This window comes from Callospermophilus lateralis, chromosome 18, assembly GCF_048772815.1.
Source record: "Callospermophilus lateralis isolate mCalLat2 chromosome 18, mCalLat2.hap1, whole genome shotgun sequence".
Classification (NCBI taxonomy): Eukaryota; Metazoa; Chordata; class Mammalia; order Rodentia; family Sciuridae; genus Callospermophilus; species Callospermophilus lateralis.
Window position 1 is genome coordinate 7,759,335 of NC_135322.1, and position 22,704 is coordinate 7,782,038.

Consider the following 22,704-nt stretch of genomic DNA (forward strand, 5'->3'; position numbering starts at 1 on the left):
TCTCACTCTTGTTACCCAAAACTCAGGAACCAAGTGGATTTGGAAAGTGGGGTCTGAATTCTTGCTCCCTAAGGCCAAGGACAAAGTGTGAGGTGTCCCTGTGGATGAGAGGAGGCTGTTTGTAACCAAGCCTCCCCCTGGCAGGTGCTAGTGAGGTCAGGGTGGCTCCGTGAGCAAAGCTGGGAAAACCAGTCTCTGCTTTGCCCAAGAGAGGATCTGGGATTCCCAGGAGCCTTCCTGGAGGGAGGAGCTGGGGAGGGAAACGGTAGAAGTGGGAAGCAGGGAGATGAGCAATGAGTCAGCGCTGGCTGGGGAGAATACTCTGGGGGGTGAGTAAGGAAGTGAAAAAGTCTCCCAGGGGCCAGGGGTGGTAAGATGCCTTTTATGTCTTCTGTTTGTGATGATCACTATGACACTTTTCATTTAGGTAATGCAGACCCGGGCTGTCTGATGCGGTGGCTCTGAGCACTTGAGACAGGAGGTTCTGGACTGGTGGGTGCTGTGGGTATGAAATACACACTGCATTTCAAAGACTGCATGTCGGAAAAGCTTAGGTAAAAGGTCTCAACCATGTTGCATTGATTATGTGTCCAAGCAATATACTGGACATATTGGGACAAGTAATATATATTATGAAAATTAATTTCACCTGCTTCTTTTTATGTCTCTTAATGTGGCCACTGGAAAACAGCACTACCCCGAGGTTGGTTGCATATCTATTGGCCAGTGCTGGCAGAGCTTGGCCAGTCTTCAGGCCCCTCCCCTTCTCCCCACCACACACAGTGGAGGCCTTCTGGGTTCCAGTTCTGGTTCACAGACTCTGAACTTGGGAAGACACACTAGGACCAGTCAGATGGTCCAAGGAAGTGAATTAAATCAGCAAAGAGGAGCTTGAAGCCAGGGCGAACCTGAGAAACCCAGGAACTTACAGAATTCCCAGAAGCGGGCACTGGAGACAATGTTATATAGGTCCTGAAGAGCTTAGAAAAACTTTGGATGAAATCTGAGGTTGGGGAAGAAAAAGGAAGGAAAGAGGAAGAAGTACAAGTAAGAGAAAGAGCAAGAGAGGGTGGGGGAGATGAGAAGAGGAAGAAAAATAAAGAGAAAAAAAAATTCTAAATGGGTGCTGTCCAACATGACAGCCACGGACCAGATGGAGCTATTGGGCACCTGCACTATGGTAAGTCCAAGTTGAAGTGGGCCTTGAACATAAAATACATACTGAACGCACCCCACCCCCAATATCATCTCAATGTTCATATCAATTGCACGTTGAAATGATAACATTTTGAAAATACTGGAGTAAATAAAATATATTATGAAAATTACGGGCTGGGGCTGTGGCTCAGCGGCAGTGCACTTGCCTGGCATGTGTGAGGCACTGGGTTCAATTCTCAGCATCACACATAAATAAATACAATAAAAGTCTATCAACAACTAAAAAAATTTTTTTAAAATATTATGAAAATTAATATCTATTTCTTTCAGTGTGTTTCCAAGAAAATTTTAAATTGCAAACCGCTCCTCAGCTCTGTTCTAGAAAAAAGAATGGAAGGAAACGACACAGCCATTAACAAGGAAAGAGCGATTTTCACTTTAACCACAAGCAACCAAAGGAATCATTTAGTGAGAGGGGAAAAGAGAAATTTAAGAAGGGAAACTTGGTTCCCAGGCAGCCTAACGTGAAGGCTAAGAGCCCTGGACAGAAACAAACGTGTTCTCGTTGCACCCCTCCATCCTTCTGTTCACTAGGTTTGGAAACAGAAGAAAAGGCAGAAACCAGCGTAGGAAGAGTGTTCTGGAAGGAACGCTAGGCTTTTTTTCTCGCCGCAGGTGGCCGCACACCTGGGAGAACCTGCCCTGATGTGGGAAGGGCAACCGGACAACCACGTGACCAGGTCCACCCTGGGTGTTGCTGATTGGGCCTGATGTGGGCACCTGACCCTAGCTGGACCAATCAGATCCTTCCTAGTGGGAACGTGAATTTGAACTGGTTTCCCAGAGCCGCTTGACCCCCGCGAGGGATCCTTGGCCCATGTTATGGTGGCAAAAATTAATGTTTAGGACCTGAATTGTGTGCTCCAGGGTCGGCAGCAAGTAAGGAGGATAGCTCTCTTTCAAACCCAGGACCACCTGGTTCCGAAACCACTGCTGTTAGGTGTCCCCAGGATACTGCGGGACTCCCGGGCCTTGGAGGAGCGCTGAACGCGAAGGTGTAGGAATGCGGTCTCCAGGGAGAAAGGAAGCCGCTGGGAGCAACATGGAAGCAAGCACAGCTGCGGAGGAAGAGGGCCAGAGAGAAAGTCCCTGTGACCAGAGGCTCAATGCTGAGGCACTTTGGAGGCCGTGGTTTTTAGACATCTGTGGGTTTGCAGCCTACCCCGCTCCAGCAGAAGCTTCAAGTCTACGGGAGGCAGGCATCTGGCAGAGCGCCTGACACATCAGAGGCTCTCCACGAGTACTTGGCGAATGAATGGATGGATGGATGGATGCACTATGGAAAAAAAATTTTCCTCATTCTGTGCTGTGTTTTGATACCTGATTCCCTACACTCTATACTTCCCTGAGAATTTGGGGAAAGGGGGGTGATGTTCTGGTTTTTTTTTTTCTCCACGTATGGGGGGATTGAACCCAGATGTTTTTATTTTTTATTTTGAGTCAGTCTCACTAAGTTGCTTAGGGCCTCCCGTAGTCGCTGAGCAGGCCTCACACTTGTGATCCTCTGGCCTCAATCTTTTGAGTTGCTGGGATTACTGGTGGGTGCCTCTGCACCTGGCCTGGGTTCCTTTTTTGAAGAGTTCCCCTGGGGGCGGTGCCCACCCAGGATCCACACCTCACTTCAAGAATATGCCCTGGGAAGGTGTGGTAGATGGAATGGTGCCCCCCACAAAGGTATCCACTCTCTAGTACCTGGAACCTCTGAATATATTACTTCACATGGCAAGACACTTCACAGATTGAACAGTGAAGGATCCTGAGGTAGGGAGCTTATCCTGCACCATATGGGTGGCCCAGGCAGTCATGTGGGACCTTAGAAGAGGAGGGCAAGAGGGTTGGTCAGAGGAGGAGATGAGCTGATGCAAAAGGAGGTCAGAATGATTTGGGGCCATGAGCCAAGAGTGCAGGCAGCCAGGAAAGGCAGGGACTACGATGCAGTGGAAAGACAGTGAGTCAGGTTCTCTCCTGCGACCCTGAGAGACTTTCTTTTTTCTTCTTCTTTGACAATCAAACTGGGGATGGAAACCAGGGGGTGCACCACACCACAACTCAGCCTTTTTTATTATAAATTTTGAGATAGCCTCGCCAAGTTGCCCAGGCTGGCTTCGCACTTGTGATCCTCCTGCCTTGGCCTCCCTAGGATTACAGATGAGCACCACTGCACCAGCTGATCCAGGCTTAACTTGAATTTAGTAGCCTTTCTGATGGTTAAAAAGGTATATGTGTCCAGGCAGGAGGCCTCAATACATCAACCATCTTGCTAGCTTGATTCACAAGGTTTAAATAGTTACATATGGATCAAGTCTCCATTGTACTCTTGACCAGGCCCTAGAAAGGTTTGCAGTGCATCTCCCAAAGCCTTACTAACAAAGAAAAGTCTGTCCCCAACAACATCGTGTCGACGGACCTTCAAGAGGGAAGGACAAGAAAAAAGGGATGCCCTAAAGGGCTGAAGTGGGGCTGCAGGTGTGATCAAGAGGAGCCTGGAGAGAAAGCGCTGGGCTGGGGTACAGCTCAGCTAGCAGAGTGCTCGACTCACATGCACAAGGCCATGGGTTCAAACCCCAGCACTCCCCACCCCCGGAAAAAAAAAAAAAAAAAAAAAAAACATTGTTGAAGTTAGTATCCGAACTGAAGAGGCTTGCAGGTTTGCACAGAGCAGACAGGCAGAGTTTAGGCGCCAAGAACACATGTGACTCCTAGAAATTGAGAGAGAGGTTGAGAAGAAAAGTGCAAGAGAGAACTTGCTTGGTGGCAAAACGCAAACTCCACACAGGCTGGGTTCTGGCAGGTGACTTGGCTACCATGTCTCCATTTCTGACCTCCTCCTCCACCATTTTCTACAAGAGAGGCTGGGTGGCTAACACAGTTAACTTCCCAGCTCCCTGGCAGCAAGCAACGGCCATCTGATAGGTTCTGGGAAATAGCCAGAAGTCCTCGTGATCAGCTTCCCCAACATAAAAGCAAAGCCTTCCCAGAAGCAAACCCTCCAGTCTTTCACCTTTTCTCTTCCTTGCCTGGAACTAGGTAGGATGTGCCCCATGTAGGGGCAGCAGCCTTCTTGAGACCATGAGACAATCAAAAAGAGCATGAAGGTCTATGCTGCAAGCTTGGAAGAACAAAAAAGAGGCAGAGTTCAGCCTGTTGGCTGTCTCTTTGAGCTACCCTGCTGCCCTGGTAGCAGGAGAAAGAAACCTGTCTGTTTCGAGACTCCTGACCAGGGCTTGGGTTATGGCTCAGTGGCAGAGCCACATAAAAAGAAGTAGATAATATAAAGGTCCATGAACACCTAAAACATTTATTTAAAAAAAGAAAAACGAAAAGAAAACTCGTGACCCATCTGGGAAGTTCCTTATTTTGCTGTTGTCTATTGTGGTCCAGGAACTGTACCTGGCGCAGAGTTGGTCTCTTTATCAAGTTCTAAATGAATGGCTGCCTTCTCTGCTGAAGACCGGTTCCGAGACCACCTGAGCTTTGTGCTGAGCCGCCCCTTTTACTTAACATGCATTGGCTGGTTCCTTTTCTTGCAGCCCCAATTCTCATCAAGACAGAAGGGTAACAAAGATCCAGTCAGGACCAGCTACCTGAGGGGTGAGCAGAGGATGGGCCTCAGGGAAGATTCTAGATGCCGTGATGGCTTCCCCACTTACTTAGGGTCCCCTCTGTCCATTTTCCACACGGGAGCAGACAATTTAGAAACAAATCAGATCTTACCCTTCCCTATTCAAATTCAGGTCCACCCTGAATGCCCGCTCCCCTCCTTCAGCATTCTGCTCAGATGCCACCTCCTCTGAGAAGCCCTCCCTGAACACCAGGTAAAACTATTCCCACCCAGCCATGCTGCACCCTTCCCTCCTGAAAGCATCTCGCTGCACCCCCTCCATTCTTCTGTTTGCTTATTTAATGTTCGTTTCCTACCTCTAGATGTTAAGCCTCCTGAGGGCAGGAGTTGCTGCTCACTGACTGGCATAGGTGGGGTAAGAAAATAAATGCCTGCTATGAGGGCTCAGTGGCTATGCCTGTGATCCCAGTGACTTGGAAGGCTGAGGCAGGAGGATGGCAAATTCAAGGCCAGCTTCAGCAACTTAGGGAGGCCCTGTTTCAAAATAAAAAATAAAAAGGACTGGGGATATAGTTTGACGGCAGAGCACCCCTGGGTTCAAACTGCAAAAATTTTTTTAACAATGCATGTTGAAAGGCTAAATACTTAAGGGACAGGGACTGGAAAAGTTGCTGTTCTTAGCTCTTTTTATTCCTTTTTTTTTTTTTTTTTTTTAGTAGTACTGGAGATTGAACCCAGGGCCTCGCCCATGCTGGCCAAGTGCTCTAACACTGAGCTGTATCCCTAGCCCTTTTTATTTTTTATTTTTTTGAGACAGGCTTCGCTAAGTCGCCCAGGCTGGCCTGGAACCTGCATTCCTCTGGCGTCCTCCCAAGGAGCTGGGACTGGATGAGTGACGTCACACCTGGCCGGCACTCAGCTTTGTTGTGCTTGTGGGCTGTACTTCAGGGACTGAATTTAACTGTATCATGTGGGAAACTGATGTAAAGATGATTAAAAATAACAACCCAAGTATTGCTTCTGTTGTTCAGATCTAATGATGATGATAACAGTGATGGTATCAGCAAACACCTACAGGATTCGGGACAGGGTTCTGCATGGATTAACTAACTTACAATGACCTATTGGTCGTCATAATGGGGATGCTCTTGTTATCTGTATTTTACAGAGGAGGAAACAGGTTCAGAGAGGTTGAATAAGTTGCCCAAGATCACAGAGTCAAAGAAAGGGTAGAGCCAAGATTTGAGTCCTAGGAGTTGGGTCCTAGAATCCATAATACTGCATTTCTGAAAACATCCCAGGAACCCTCCTAGAAGAGGGAGCCCATGGGAGCCTTCCAAGACCTCCGCCCTCCAAGTTGACCCACCCCAGTCTGACTGATGAGTGAGCCCTGACCCCAGGCATCTCTGAGCATACCCAGCCCCGCTCCCTGCCCCAGCCCCAGTCTGAGCTGACCCTGCCTTGAGCTGCGTGAGCGCTTCTTCCACGCGGGGCTGGTTGTAGCGCACCATGTAGCTGTGCATGTCGGGATAGTTGCTGCGGATATTCTTCTCCGTGGACCCGTTGGGCACGGTCCCAAATTTCAAAGGTGGGTACTGCTCCTGTGGCCGCTGGAACTGGGGCAAAATGCAGAGTGATTAGGATGCCCCCTACCCAGGGACATCCCCAACCCAAGTGCCCCATTCTGGGGGACACCTGCCAATTGGCAAATACCCCAGTCTCAGAAGCGTTTTTCAGATTTGCTCACCACAGTAGGTAACACGGTCTCACTCCTGCCCAGCACACATGGCTGCAGACAGGTAAACTGAGGCCACTGGCCACAGAGTTTGAGAAGCTAGAAGCTTCCAGAGGTCCCTGATGTGCCAGGCATTAACCCTTAACTTGCTGGATCAGGGGTGGGCCCAGTGTTGGGGCTGAGGGCAGTTGCTATTTACCAATCTATTCAGAAATTGTTCACTGTTTTAACAACAGATGTAGCCAGATGGGTGTGGGCTCAATGGCAAGTGTGTTTATGACTAAAAGTTTCATAAAACCATATTCCCCTTTGCAACATAAGGTAGAGTCAATACATTCTCCTATGCTATTCTAGTCCATTCCGCTGGGGGAAAATGCTTAGAGTTGATTTATCAACCTTCTAATAGGTCATGACACTGGTTAACCACCTTGGTCTTAAAGTGTGCCCTGCAGACTGCCTGTCCCCCATCACACTGCAGCTGCAATGAGGTAAGAGCAGCATCAAGAGAGCATTTGGAGTGAATTGACAAAATAATTTTTGCCTATTGAGTCTAATACATAAAAATCTGTGGCTAACTTTAGAATGTCTTGGTTTTATTTATTTTCATTTTATTTATTTATTTATTTTTGGTACCAGGGATTTGAACCTAGGGGCGCTTAACCATTGAGCCATGCCCCCAGCCCTTTTTTATATTTTATTTAGAGACAGGGTCTCACTGAGTTGCTTAGGGCCTTGCTAAGTTGCTGAGGCTGGCTTTGAACTGTCTATCCTCTGGCCTCAACCTCCCAAGTGCCACTGTGCCTAGCTAGAATGTCTGGGTTTTAAATTTTATTTTACTTTCCTAGTAATCCATTGCTATTGTATTTTACAAAAGCATTGCCTCCGATGGATTAGAAGTTTCAAAACCTAGTCCTTCACTATAGTCTGAGAGATACTCTGCTCTGGAAAATTCCATTCGGTGCTGCTGCCCCTAGAACACTGGGGGACAGACACCCTCCTCCCCAGGAAGACTTAAATAGTCCACTGAATAGACATGTCCTTTCTCCTTCCAAAACATCCCATTCTGCCATTGTGAAATTCTCCTTGGGAAGAGATTTCCCTGGGACTCCTCACTGCTGTGCCAACTCTGCCCTCCAACCCAACGGCTCCCTTCTGCACCCACACACCTTTCGGTCACTGAGTCCAGACACAGTGTCCACATATTCCTCCTGGATCATGAAGGCGGCCAGGTTGGCTGTGTAGCTGGCGAGGAAGATGACGGCGAAGAAGGCCCACACCAGCACCATGATTTTGCTGGTGGTTCCCCGGGGGTTCTCCACAGGCACCGAGTTATTGAACACCAGGGCCCAGAGCAGCCAGATGGATTTCCCAATGGTGAAGGTTGAGCCACCAGGGCCTGCAGGGCGCCAGGACAGGCTCATGGACCCCAAGTCCCTTCTGCTCAATGAGGGAGCATAGAAAAACCTACAAGCCCCCAGGGCCTCGGGCATGCCCCCCAGAGACCTTGTTCCACCCCATGGGCTGCTGGGAAACTTAATTGCGTGCAAGGCAGGTAGGGTAACGGAGGGAGGGGACTCACGCTTGCCCGTGGCCAGGCTGCGGTTGTAGCCTACGGGACTGAGGTACTCAAAGATGAAAACGGTGACAGCGACCACAGTGAGGCACATGACAAACATCATCACCCACACAGCGGGGCTGTAGGGCTCTGGAGACAAGAGAGGTGTGGTCATGGCTCTGTCAGGCAAAGGACTGTGGGGACCACAGACATGTGCACAATTGCAGCCTGGATCTCACCTCTTCCCTTTCTGTTCCCTTCCATTCTGTTCCTCAGGCGAGGTGCACTGCTCACACTGAGCCCTGGAGGCGCCGCGCCCTCAAACAGCCATCACAGTCCCTCCTAGATGCTGCCTGAGCCCAGACCCACCTCTACTCACCCTCTAGGCCATTTATCATGTTCCACGCTATGCCCAGGCCAGCTCCAGGCTTCCCATTTGGGGAGTCCCACACCAAACAGTCCCCCTTTGCCATGGCCTGCCCTCCCTCCTTCCCTCTCCTCCTCCTGCCACAGCCTGAAGCACAGTCTGCTCCTGCTCCTGCCCTGATGTCACTCCTGTCCTCTCCCTTCTCACGCCAACACAACTCAGGCCTCCTCTCCTCCCTGGCATCATCTCCCTGGCCTCCTGACACTGGCTGTCTGGCTCCAGCCCACCCCCAACGTGGCCAGAGATGACCCTGTCCCTCTCTTGTTCGTTGCCTCCCATAGCTCCCCAGCACCCCCAGGACACTGTCCTGTGGCTCAGCCTTGTCCCACCTTCCTCTTTGGCCTGCTCGTCTCTCAGTTACCCTTCTTTGACCAGCTGGTGCTCACAGCACCGCCCCATCAAGTCACAGCCTCTCTGCCTTGTCTCCTCAGCTCCCTACCAGAGGTGCCACCTGACCTGTCCATCAGCTGGCCTCCCATTCACATGTCCCCTCCTTACATTCCATAACTGTTGCCTTCGGTGCTAGTGAGCCAATGAGTATCAAGTGCACCTCTCAGGGCCAACGGAGTAGAGCTGCCAGGACTGTCCCTGTTGCAGCAAGGTCACTACCCTGGACTGTCACTGCAGCATCTGGGGACATGCCTGTTGCCTCTGCTGGGTAACTGGAGGAGACCTTGTCACTCCCCGCTATGTACCGCTTGAAGGCAGGGGCCCCATGCAGTGCTCCCCGTGTGCCCTGCAGAGACCCTGGTGCAAAGAGGACACTGTGGACACTCTGGTGTGGAAAATACACAGAAAATAAATCAGAGGCCTGTGTACACTTCTGTCTTCTCCAGCTCAGGAAATGGAATTTCTACCTGGTCTACCACAAAGCCACCAGCTCAGCTGGAGGCAGCTTCCTAACCATACCTTGAATCTGTCCCCTTATCCCACCCCTGCCACCTCCCGGCTGCACACCTCCATCCTTTCTCTGGATGAACTTTTGCAGTAGCCTCCTTGCCAGCCTCTAGCTTCCGCAGAGCCCCCGGGGCTCCCTTCTGGAGGAGAAGTCTCGCCTCTGCTGTACATGAAACCAGCATCTCCTACCATAGCGCCCAGGGCTCTGAGAGATTCGCCCCCTCCCCATCAGCCCTCTCCTTTCACCTCACCCATCCTCGCAGCCCCTCCAGTCCCACAGGCCTCTGGCAGGTTCACAAATACACCCCGACCTCTGCTCCTGCTCTTCCCCCGCCTGGCCAGCTGCACCCACACCAGCACAGGCTCAGCTCCTCCCACCTCCTTCATCCCGGCTTCATTTTTCATGGTATCTACCACCACATGAAGTGCTCTTGTCTGTGTATCCCTAGAAGTTTATTTTGTCTCCCCATGAGGCTCAGAGCTCTGGCAGGCTGGGACTTGTCTGTCTTGTCCACCACTGCGTTTCCATCAAGCCCAGGGCCTGGCACATATAGGTGCTCCATAACACTGACAGGTATCTGGAGCTAATTTTTCCTCTTCATCTCACATCTACATACCTGGAAAAACTATAGTGTTTTTCTTTTTTTCTTTTTCTTTTTTCTTTTTTTTTTGACACAGAGTGTCCCTATTTTACCCAGGCTAGTCTTGAACTGTTGGGCTCAAGTGACCCTCCCACCTCAACCTTCTGAGTAGGAGGGACTAAAAGAACCCGTGCCATTCTCAGGTTTTGTGGGGCCTGAAGCGTATTCAATTTGGAGGTCTCTCTTAAAGAAAAAAGAATACAACTCTGAATACACAACTGGGAGCTGAGCATACTGGGAAGGCTGGGGCAGGAGGATGGAGTGTTGGAGGAAAGCCTTGGCAACCTAGACCCGGTCTCAAAAAACAAAACTGGGCTCCCAGCCTTGGAAGGGCCACTATAAGGAAAGGCTCCTGAGCTCGACTCTAGCTTCCTGGTAAAAGCCTGATAGGGGAAATTCTTTCTCCCATTTTACAGATAGGGAACTGAGGCTCAGAAGTGACTGCAACTTCACCAGGGTCTCACAGACAGCACAGGTGGTCCCAGGATAGGAACCCAGGTTTCTTGACCTCAGGGCTCCAGCCCTGCCTAGGTCTGGCTCTCTATCCGGGGGACCCAGCTCACCTAGGAAGGCAGAGGGGGACACAGTGCCATTGCTTCGCGCCACCATGACGCTGATGCCTGTCTCCACGAAGGGGACGGAGAAGTCCACGATTTCGGAGCGCTCCTCGTTGATGGTGAGGGAACCGATGGCCATGTCCGCGCGCTGGTAGAACACCTAGGGCAGGCGAGGGGTGGGCAAGCTAAGCCCGCTCAGGCGGATAGGGACTAGGGACGAGGCAAACAAAGACGGCCCCGGGAGACTGGAGGGATGGCGAGGAGGCTGAGAAAGGACTCAGAGTGTGGCAGGGAAAAGTGGAGGAGAAAGGGACAGGAAGGAAGCGCTAGCCCCAACCCTGGCCCACCGCCCCCAAGACTCTTCAGGCTTTGGATTCTATCCTCCCGGCCCCGCCCCCCTCTCCTAGGGGTTCCACCCTCCTACCCCGCCTCCTCCAGCTCCAAAAGTCTGACCCCGACCCAGACAGTCCGCGTACTATCTCCTTATGGCCCCGCCCCCGAGCTTCCTGACCCCGCCCCTCCATGAAGGCGCGGCCACTCTTGGTCCAGCTCCAGGCCCCGCCTTCCGGGCCTGATCACGCCTCCTTTAGGCCACGCCCCATATAAGTTCCGCCTCTTGGCCCCGCCCCATCCCCTCACCTCCCCTATCATGCCGTTCCAGACGCCGTCGATCTTCTTCCCGTGCTTGCCGTTAGTGACCAGGTAGAGGTCATAGCTGAAGCCTATGGTGTGCGCCAGCCTCTTCAAAATGTCGATGCAGAAGCCCTTGCAGCATCGCTTTTCCGGGCGGGGGGCGTCCGGTGGAGGACTGCGGGAAGCAACCAGGCTTGGGAGGTTGGGGACTCCTCACCCTTAGGCCCTCCCATTAGGTGAGAGTATGAAGAAAGGGACAGGCAGCAGCTAAAACTATGGCTGGCGCCTTCTGGGGTCACTGAGGCTTGAAGAAGCCTGTCAGCTTGCTCAAGTACCAAGCTGGAGAGCTCTGTGGGCTAGGAGCGGGGACTGACTGCTGGGCTTGGAGGGAGGAGACTTGCCAAGCTGGAACTCCTGGATCCCGGGATGTCACCTGTGGGTTCGGTTGAGCTGGCTTCTGCAGGGGACAGAGTCTCTGATGCAAGTGCCGCTGATGGGGTCAGCAGGCTCCACAATGACAAAGGGTCTCTCCTCCAGTGTAGCCACCGTGAGATGCTGTGTGTCATCCACTGGCTGCAGGAAGCGGCCATAGCGGGACCAAAGCGGGTACTTGAGACGGAGAGTCTGCTGCTCCCAGCTGCCCACCTGGGTCAAAGAGAAGGATGGTCAGACTACTTGGGGTGACTTTTCAGGATGTCTTGGCCTCCCTGCTTTTCCTCTCTCAGGTCTAAGAGTGTAAGCCCCATCTCCCTCCTGGACAGGGTAGCCCCTTTCTCCCTGTCCAGGCCCCAGCCCTCCTCTCTCATACCCAGAGATCCAGACCCTAACCCTCCTAAGACCAAGGGTCCAGGCCCCAGTCTTCCTCCCTGAGACCCAGGAGTCTAGGCCAAGCCCTCCTTCCTCAGACCCAGAAAGCTGGGCCCCAGCTCCTGAATCCTCAGAGTCCAGGACCTTGGACCTCCCTCTGCCAGGACCCAGGATTCCAGGACTTCTCCCACTCCTGAGTTCTGGGATGCAACTTACCACCTCCCAAGTCCTGTCTCTGGTGAGAGAGATGACCACCAGGGAGGGGTTCACCAGGAAGCCATCCTCATTGAAGGAGTAATCCCGGTTATCCCAGGTAATGTTCATGAAGTACCTGCCCAGGAGGAAGGACACCAGGATTGGGCCAAGCCTCCTACCCACCAGTCCCAGCCGGTGATTGAAATCTCTCCTCCTTCACCTCCAAAATCTTGAAATCACACCCTCTCCTTGGACTGATGATGCCCTCAGAACAGGGTCCCAGGCCCTCAATTTGGTGGTCCCACCTGCCTCTGAAGCCCCATCTCCGATAGCTTCTAGCTCAAAACCCCTTTTTCACTCTATCAACGCTGGACGCAAAGTGTCTCTGGAACATGTCAAACGATTTCCTTTTTGTTTTGGTTTTGGTACTAGGCATTGAACCAGGGCACTCCACCCCTGAACTGCAGCCCCATAACCCTCTTGAGTCAAACTTGCCATCTTCCTACCTCTGCCTTCTGGGTCACTTGAGATTCCAGGTGTGTGCCACTGCATCAGGCTGGTTTGCTCTCTAGGATTTGCAGGTCTGTTCTCTGTCTGGAAAACCCTTCCACCCCCACCTTCTCACCTGGACCAACTCTGACATGTCACAAAGACAGCTCAAGTGTCCTTTCTGCTGGGAAGTCTTTAGTTATCTTCACTGAACTCTGATGGCCTCTCCCATCACCCATCCAGTCACTGGGCGAGACTCTCATCACAGGGGCTGCCCCCCTCAGTCCCTTCATCCAGGCCATTGTTCCCAAGCCCTATCCTTCCTGAGCCATCCCCTCCTCCATCCCCCACAACCCTCCTGGATCCTTACCCCCATCCTGCCTGACCTCCAGCCTCTGATCTCTCCTCTAGTCTGTATCTCACCTGGCCCCAAGGGGTCTTTCTATACCCCAAACTGAGTCTACCCTCCCCTACTTATGGCTTGCCCATGGCTGCAGAACTTTGAAACAGACTCCTCCCAATCTGGCATCCAAGGCAAGGACTTGGCCCCATCTACATCTCCAGCCTCATCACTCCCAGCCCCTAATCCTGCTGCTGCAACTGCTCTGAACTAGTGTGGCCTCACCAATCTGCTCATGTTGCTCTCCTTCCAGACCTTTGAACATGCTATTTCTTCCCTCTGGAATACTCCATGTCTGGTGAACTCCCTGATCACCGTTAGAATGGAGCCCAAACTCCTCCCCCAGCCTAAAGGCATCTGCATGAGTTGGGTTCCTGTGTCTGTCCATCTCTGTTCATCCATTTCTCCCTCTGGTGCACTGTGCTCCAGCTACACTGGTGTTTTAAACTCCCAAACGGTTCCAACCCCAGGTCCTTTGCATCTGCTCTTCCCTCTCTTCATTGAGATCTTCCAGTGCTTGGGATTTTATCCATTTTTTAAAATCTCTAAATTTTACTTACTCAAGGCTTTCCTGACCAACCCACTTAGCCTAGCTCCCTAGGCTGTTCTTGTCATTTTCCTCTGATTTATTTTCATCTCAGAAATTATCATCTGCTGATATTTTCTTTTGTTGTTTGTTCACTGCTTGTCTCGGTGACAGCAGAGACAACAGTTTATACCACGCTATTCTTTTGTGCTTAAACGGTGTTTGGCACATAGTCGATTCTCAGTAAAGAGCTTTTCAATGAATGATTGGATGGATGGATGAACAGTTCATCCTTTGGGTCTCAGTTAGGTGTCTCCCCCTCCTGGAAACATCCCTGACTCCAGAGACCCCAGATGTGTGTTTAGAAGGTTCTCTGGGGGCAATTAATTTTCTCTCTTGCAATGACATTTCACTATGGATGTGGAAGTTTGGGTGGTGGCCAGGAAGGGCTAAAATTATGAGGGAGAAGAATTCTGGGTAAAGGCCAGGTATGGTGGTGCATACAAATCAGGAGGCTGAGGCAGGAAGATGGCAAGCAAGTCCCTAAGTCCCCCAAATATAAGGGACTGGGGGGATGTAGCTCAGAGATAGACAGCCCTTGAGTTCAATCTCCAGTATAAAAAAAAAGGGGAGGGGGGAGAGAGAGAGAGACAGAGAGAGAGAGAGAGAGAGAGAGAGAGAGAGAGAGAGAGAGAGAAGTGCTGGGTAAAACACAACAGCCTCTGGGAGAGACAAGCCTGAAAGAAAAAGAGAGGCAGGAGCAAAGAAGCAGAAAGAGATGAAAGAATAGCTGGCCCCAGGCTTGGCCTCGATTCCTGATGTCTGTGTTTCTATGCATGTTTATCTTTCCAATAAACCCCCTTTTCCCTAAGGAAACTTAAAGGAGACTCTGCTTCTTGCAACCAAAAATGTCCTGGCTTAGGCAGTTCTCCTCCCCCATGCTCCCGCAAGGCCAGTGCTACCTCCATTACTGCAAGCATCATGCTGTGCTGTCATTATTCCCATCCCTGTCTGCCACCCCTTCCGGACCCTGCGTTCTTTGAAGAAGTCCATGGTCTTTTTCATCTCTGTGTTCCCAGTGCCCAGCATGAGCCCTAGTTCCTAGCAGGTGCTCAGTATTTATGAACAAGGGATGCTTTTCTCACCCTCTTGTTGCAGGATCCGGATTCCCAACTCACCTCTTCTCAATTCTCCTCCCTTAGGTCTTCTTTCACACCCACCACCTCCTCCCAAACTCAGCTCATTTAAAGATCAGTGGCCTCTCCTTCACTGTTCTGTCACCTAACATATCAGTTTCCCCACTCCCAACTCTTCCCATGATGGAGATGCTGTTTTCTACCAAACTCAGTTCTCCTCTTCTGAAACAATAACCTGTAAGATGGGCATATGGCCGTCCAGCTAAAGTCCACATTGCTCAGCCTTCTTTGCAGCTAACTTAGGTCTTGTGCAGAGATGACATTCAAAACAGAAGAGTTAGTACAGGCACTAACCAATCAGAATGGATGTCTAGCCTATCAGAATGGACCTTGCTGTAAACAACTGGTAACTCAGTCCTGACCATGTGACTACCTTCTCACAACAGGATGTGAGACCTGTTCCTTTCCCCTCACTTGGAAGGAAATGGTTTGCTCTCTACTTGCTCCATCCCTCTTCTGGGGAGCTCCACCTGGCACTCATGCCCACCATCTGGCTTGCACTATTTGGAGATTCCAGAGTAGCAAGGAGGGTGGACCCTGAGTCCCTGAATGATCACGTAGAGCAGCAGCCTACTAATAACTGGACTGCTTATCTCTGGGTTGTGACTTCACAAAGGAACAAACTTCTTCCTTGTATGGGCATGAGGTGGTTGGGCATTTTTGTTTGGAGCTCAGTTCCTAGTCTAACTAGGATATTTAATTCTATCTAAGAAGCTATCAATTGTAAAATGTACTACTATTTTATACCTACCACAAAGAAAACAACACCAATTAAACCATGATAAGCCACCAATTATAAAACATATCTTGATTTGAAAGACATTAAAATGGGAAGAATTAGGCATTTAGAGTCATAAAATACAGTAATACACTCACTGTATATCAGGTGATTTCCAAATTACCTGATTTAATTCTAGAAAAGAGACCCAGTTACACCCATTTTATAGAAAAGGGCACCGAGTCTGAGAGAGGGCACATGGTTGCATGGAGGCCACTTGGCTAGTGAGCACCACAGGTAGTCAGGCTGCGGGACGCTTCCCCACAGGCCTTCCATCCCAGCCCCACTCACCTATGCAGACTCTCCCCGCGGTGGGTGCGGTTCTGGGCGCGGCAGTCGTGGCCAAGCTCAGGCAGGAAACCGTAGTCACGCAGCAGGGCCTGGGCACCTCTGGCCACTACAGCCACACCAGCTGCCACACGCCTGGCTAAGTCATCACGCCAGCCAGCTGAGCGCACTGCAAAGAGTCCCGCGGGAAGCGGGGCACCTCCTGGCAGAAGAAGAGGCTCCCCAGGGGCTCCAGAGCCCCCACCTCCAGCCAGCTGGGGTCCCACCATGAACCAGACATAGCCAGGTCCAGTGAGGCCAGCCTCCTCGGCTGCCCGGAACACAGGTTCAGCCTCCTCACGGGCACAGAAGAGCAGGCGGATCTGTGCACTGACACTGCGGAGCTGGGCGCCCAGGACAGCCTCGCCTGCCCCAGGGTCCAGTGTCAGGGCCCCACGATGCTCCCAGCCCACCAGACTGCCATCAGTCAGCACCTCGATGTAGGACAGGAAGGCCCGGTGGCCGGGGGCACGCGTGGTCACCGCTACAAAAGATGTCCAGTCGTACTCCTCCAGCACCTCAAAGATGACCTGAAGCTGCTGCTCTGTGGAGGAGCCCAGCTGAAGGAAGGTGGAGCCCTTCTCCTGTGGGGCATGGGAAGGATGTCAGGCCTCCTGATGTGGGGACCTCATCTCCCAGCAACAGACAAGCAGATCACAGTTCCCGCCAGCGGTGGGTCATAGCTCTCAATATGGTAGACTGACCAGCTGTTCACCAAAATCCTTTACTTTTCTTCCTGGGACAAATGCTAGTACTAGGTTAGATTTAACTATATGATTGAGTTCTGAGCATACCCTTAAAAACTCTGTCCCGAGACCCTCACTTTCCTCCCTATCTGAGGGTGGATGAAGAGGCCCCAGAAGATAACTCTGAAGTCCTCAGAAATTACAGAGCCACAAGAAGAAGCGATCCTGTGACCCCAGTGAGGACCACGTGTTTGCATTTTATATGAATGAGAAGCAACCTATTTCCTTGAGCCATTGAGATCTGAGGGTTTATCTCTTTCAGCAACTAACATCACTGTTATTATTACACCTACCATCCACTGGGGAACTACAACTCCCAAAATCCACTGGGAAGATTGTTTTCCTGTATGCAATGAGGGAGACTACATCTCCCAGCATGCAGGGAAGGTGGTAAAGATACTGTATTTCCCCAATGGAGTAGACTTTCCTGTTTTGAGTTTTCCTCCTACCTCTCTGCCCCCTCCTTCTTTGTCTCTACTGGCGCCTTTTCCTCAGCCAGAATTCTAAACATAGGTGTACCCCCGTGGTATACTTTTCTCTGTCCTTGCTTGCTAGCTAGGTCATTCAGACCCATGTTTTTATTTATTTTATTTTTTCAGTACTGGGTACTTTACCAATAGGTTACATTCCTAGCCCTTTTAATTTATTTACTTATTTTTAAAAAATTGAGACAGGGTCTCCTTAAATTGCCCAGGCTGGTCTTGAATTTGCAATTCTCTTGTCTCGGCCTCCTAACTTGCTGAGATTATCGGTGTGTGTCACCAGCTTGGTTCAGACCCATGGGTTTAAACACTACCTCCCACAATGTTTTGCTATTCAAATTTAAGTTAATTAAAATTAAATAAAACTTAAAATTTAGTTCTCTACTTGCACTAACCACATGTCAAGTGCTCAGTAGCCACACATGGCCTATGGCTAGCCTATTGGACACATCAGATATAGACCATCTCCACCAGTGCAGAAAGCTCTACTGGGTATGGCTGGAGATGCCAATGGCTCATGTCCTGTCTCAATGGCTCCCATGAGCTCCAGGCAACCTATCCTATGATCATTTCTGGTCAATTTCTTCCCTTGGATTTCCAAGAGTTTCTTAAAATCATCATGTCAAACACATAATTCTTGACCCCTGAACCTGTCTCCCCCGACCTGCTTCCTGTCTTCCTTTCTCACCCTAATGCTCAGGCCCAAACGTGAGCACCTTTCCACTGCCTCTTCCTCATGCCCACATCCAGGCCATCTCCCAGTCTCCTTGGCTCTGTGTCCACACCATAAGCCCAGGTGTCTACTCCTCACTGCTGCCACCGTCACAATCCTCATTGACATCACTTTCTCCCTTGCCTATACATCTATAGCTTTCGAGCCCATCTCTGTTCCATTCTTGCACCTTCCAGTTCATTCTCCAAACAGCAGCCAGAGTTATCATTTCAAAATATTAATTGGATCACATCCCTTCTCTGTTGAAAACTTTCCAATGATTCTTCTTTAGAATCAAAGCCAAAGTCCTTTCTGTGGCCACAAGGCCCTGCATGAACTGACCCTTATTGCCTCTCGGACCTCATCTCCTGCCCTCCTAATCCTCCAATTGGCTCCAGCCACACTCCCTCCTTGCTCTTCCTCAAACACACCAAGCTTCTTTTGAATTCAAGAGCTTTGCTCCAGCTGTTTTTCCTCCCAGGGTCACTTTCCCCACCTCCTCAGCCCACCCCTCCTCATCCCTCAGGTCCAGCTCAGATGTCACCTCCTTAGCAAGGCCCTTCCAGACTGCCAGCCTCAGTCATTACAACATCCTGCTAGTCTCCTCCAGGTCAGATTTTACTATTGTGGTTGGTTTTGTTTGTTTCCTTCATAAGAATCCAAGCTCCATAAGGCAGGGACCTGCCCCCCCTCCAGTTTTATTCTCCATAACCTAAAATGGCCCTGGCACAAAATCAGCTCTCAATGAACCTTATAATGCAATGAGAACAACAAGTGGACTTTCTCCTGAGGCATGTGCCTGTGGTTATGAGTGGAGAGGACAGGGCAGCTTTCCTGAGGAGCTGAGGTCTCTCAGCATGTGATGGGCACTTAAGAAGTCAGGGTGGAGCAGCTCACCCATCACTAGGTGGCATATGGCAAGGAAACCATGTTCCCAGCATTCACTAGGGTATGGATGGCACTGTGATGACCACTCTTTCTTCTGTCCAGAGACAGTGAGGGTACATGCCTCTGAAGGCAATAGATGTGCACTTAGCTGGCCACAGTGCCCAACAGACAGTGAAACAGAGTGGGCCACACGTAGCAGCAATGGAGGAACCAGGGACCACCATTCTGGGTATTTCACAAAGATGGCAGCCAGGAAAAAAAAAAGGTCTACAAATTTGCCTGGAAGTCTCTGGAAACCATCATGCCAAGGAGAACAAGAAAGTTGGACAGAGGTCCTTCCCAGAAAGCTCTGGACAGGAGAATGAGTCCCAGAATGCAATAGAGATCCAGTCACAAAGCCAAATGCTCTCACTTCTGGGAATTGGCCAATTTAGGTTCCATACACTCAGGTGGCTCCATCATCCTTAAATGCCCCACCCCTTGTTGGGCTCCACCTTTTCAGTTCACAGACCACTCTTGGTCCATTTTCCTTCTTTGCTACCAGAAGTCCACTACAGTTGGCCACTCTTGTGTTTCTCTGGAGAGAGGGAGGCCTCTCCTCTCCTCTCCCTTCCTGTTCCAGCTCTGCTCTTGACCCTTCACTGGCTGTACCCACCTCTATGCAAGGCCTTCATTCTCCAAGGCCCAACCTCTGGATTCCTATTTTCCACACCTTGCCTGGTCTGAGCCTTCTCAAACCCAACTTCCAAAACCTTCTTCCAGTCTAGAATCTGCCTTTTTACAAAGAGCTTAGGCCCCGCGTTCTCCCTGACTGTTCCTCCCCAACACTCACTTCCTTGAGGTCTGGTTCTACTCTTCGTCAGCCTACCTCTAATGACCACTTTATTTCTCAGACTCCTCCATTCGCTAGATGGTTCTGTCCTCCTTCATAGACTTCTAGTCTCAGCTCATCTGGCCTATCGCCTCCCAAGACCCTGTCCATGTTGCCCTTCTCTCTTCTTGCCTTCTTGGCTCCTCCTCCTCACTATCTTTTACCCCTTTCTAAACCCCATTCCTTTCCACTGACCCCTGGCTCATCCCAGATCTCCCCCCCTCCTTTCATTCTTAGTCCCTGCTTCTCGCTGGCTAGTTGCTCTCCTGCAGTGACTGGGCCCATGTCCTCCCCATACCTGATCATTGTTGACTGTCCCTTCTGACCTTTCTTCTAGGTGACTCCTTTGGAAGGCCCTGCTCACCTTGCAGAACCCATCCCTCCAAATCAGCCCCATCTCTGTCCCACAGCTCCCACCACCACCCAGGATGCTGACCTCCAGGACTGTCCCCGCCTTCCTAGGCCCCACCCAACCATCCTACGCCCCGCCCACCGCGACTGGCTCCGCCCCTCCGGTCGCGCGCACCTTGGGCGTGAGCACGAGCGCGGCGCCGCCGTGCACGGCCACGATGGGCAGCGAGGTCTGGGCTGACAGGAAGTCGAGGATGGGCGCGACGGCGGGCGCGCGCGAGTCGTCCTCGAAGACAACACCGTGCACGCGCAGCCCCGACAGCAGGTCGCAGAGCTGCAGCACGAGGCTGCGCGGGTCCGAGCCGTTGAGCACCAGCGCCACCGGTCGCACGTCCAGGCCCGGGCTGCGCACTGCCGCCGCCACGGCGGGGCCCAAGCGTGCCGCCTCGGCCGCGTACGCGGGCCCCGAGAACACGAGCGCCACGTTGAGCGGCCGCGCCCCGCCGAGGCCCCCGCCAGGCCCGCTGGCCCCGCCCGGCCCCGGCGCCTCCTCCGGGAACGGGCTGGCGCAGGCCAGCGCCAGCAGCAGCAGCATTTTAGCGGGGCCCCGAGGGCCGCGGGGGCCACCGGCGCCGCGCATCGCCTGCGGGCCCCGCCGGGCGGCCTCTGAACACACGGGCCAGGGAGGGACACGAGAGGAGAAGGGCAGGCGCAGACAAGGGACACAAGATAGAGCCACAGAAGAGAAGTTATGGAGAGGGAGAGACGCAGAGACAGCGAAGAGAGGGAAGGAGAGAGACAGAGATAAGGATAAGGACAGAGGAAGAGGGACAGACAGAAGGAGAGACCAAGGGAGAGACACAGAAGGAGAGGGTCAGAAGGAAAGAGAGTGGAGGGAGGTGGAAGGGAGATATGGGGAAGGGAGCCCCAAAACAGAGGGAGAGTGGTTCAGTTGGAATGTGGCAGCGGGGAGACATGGGGAGAGTGGGGTGGTAATGGGGTCAGGGGAAGATAGGTAAGGAAAGAGAAAGAGAAGGCAGGGATGGAGGGGACCCCAGAAATGGGACCAAAATAAGATAGAAGAGAGATCCAGGGACAGAGGAAAAGAGATGGAGATGGCCACAGAAAAAATGGGCAGGGAGAGAGTGGCAGGAGAAACAGGGTGGAGAGGCTCAGAGTGACAGAGAGAAGAGAGGAATGACAGAAATAGGGAGTGATCAAGACCCAGGGAGAGGGTGTTGGAGATGCAGGGGAGATGCACAGATAGATGTGGGAAGGCGGGAGAGATGAGAAGCAAGAAAGTTGGACAGGGAGGAAGACAAAAACAAGCCAGGAAGCCATAGACAGAGACCCCACAGCCACCAAGAGACATGCACACGAGCGACAGGGACGCAGAATGGAGATGGAGGAGGCAGGCAGAGCAGAGAGTACACAGGAAGACAGAAATAGCGGAGCCCAGCAAAGACCGAGACCCCCACCAGGAAGGTGCCCGGCACAGACATAAAAGGAAGGCCAGGAAGGCGAGAGGCAGGAGGGAACAAAAATAAAAGGAAGAAAAGTGAGGGAAAAACGAGCGAGGGAAAAGGGGTCAGGTGTGTGGGGGGAGAGAAGGAGCGGAGAGATTAGTGGGGCATCCCAAGGAAAGGGACTGCCCCATGACCTTTCCCCTTACCCAGATCATGACCCCCAGTCCATTTTTGCCCCCTACTCCTGTCCCTGTACCCCCATTCTCAGAGTGACAGTCACAGGCCAGGCTAGGATTCAGGGTTGGGGGGAGGACACAGCTGTGGAGAGTTGGGGAGGGGGTCCCTGGCTCCCATCCTGGAGCAATTTAATAAATTAGAGGAAACATAGCGTTGCCTCAGGAGCTCCCTGTTGAATACGAGCTGCCTGGAGTGGATGGGCTGGAAGCCCAGATTCCTGGGTCCTGGGTCTGAGGAAGGAGGGCACTGGGGACTGGACTCCTAGCTCCCAGAGTGGTGCTGGAGTCTGCACTAGGGGCTTCCTGGAGGGGTGGAGGTCCAGACAGGTAAAGGCTCTCTCTGCTGTCAGTCAGTCTCCTGTCCGGTTACCATGGTAGCACAGGCCTCATCCACCCTACAGCCACCCAGCTAGCCAGCCTGGTTGGGGGAAAGGCCCATACCTCCACTCCTGCCTGGAGGCCTCTGCCCCTCCCCTCTGCCCACTACCCCATCTTTCCAGAGATACCAGGCCACTGTCTTCCCAGGGAAAGGGGTGGGTGCTCCTTGCCGGCATCCCTCCCAAATCCTGGCTCCTCCTCGCCCCTCCTCTTCATTGCCCTTCCCCAAGCAGCTGGTTTAATCAGTGCTCAGAATAGCCCCCCTTCCACCCCAAAATAACCCACAGCTGTGGCCTGGCCCCCGCGGGGTTAACACTGGCTCTCCCCTCCCTTCCTGATGGCTGCTCACCCCTGGCCCCCTCCTCTGCCTCTCAGACCCACTCTTGCCTGCCTTCTGCCTTTGGAGACCTCAGGGTCCTGCTCCCTTCTTAGGAGGCTGGAGGCCCAGTCATTTCCTATAAGGGGTTTGGGAGGACAAATACCAACCATCAGGGACTGTGGGGTGGCATTCCCAGCCATCCAGTTCCCTGGAAGCCTGATTCCCAGACCCCACACCCCCAAGAATGAAAGCAACCAAGCTCCCAATTTCTACCTCCTTATGAATCTTGGCCCCATACAGAGGCTGAAGAGA

At 52.0% G+C, this 22,704-nt stretch overlaps 1 protein-coding gene across 1 annotated transcript in view; it reads right to left on the bottom strand.

Annotated features, from left to right (window-relative positions):
* The window catches only part of Grin2d (glutamate ionotropic receptor NMDA type subunit 2D), a 31,203-nt gene extending 10,570 nt beyond the window's left edge, over positions 1-20,633 (bottom strand). The window contains exons 1-9 of the mRNA XM_076838747.1: positions 20,169-20,633; positions 15,908-16,527; positions 12,249-12,363; positions 11,659-11,870; positions 11,232-11,400; positions 10,599-10,752; positions 8,095-8,220; positions 7,682-7,911; positions 6,236-6,396 (exon numbers count right to left, since the gene is read on the bottom strand). Of these exons, the coding sequence (XP_076694862.1) occupies positions 6,236-6,396; positions 7,682-7,911; positions 8,095-8,220; positions 10,599-10,752; positions 11,232-11,400; positions 11,659-11,870; positions 12,249-12,363; positions 15,908-16,527; positions 20,169-20,633 (2,252 nt within the window). The remainder of the gene's footprint in view (positions 1-6,235; positions 6,397-7,681; positions 7,912-8,094; positions 8,221-10,598; positions 10,753-11,231; positions 11,401-11,658; positions 11,871-12,248; positions 12,364-15,907; positions 16,528-20,168) is intronic.
* Between the last annotated feature and the right edge of the window lie 2,071 nt (positions 20,634-22,704).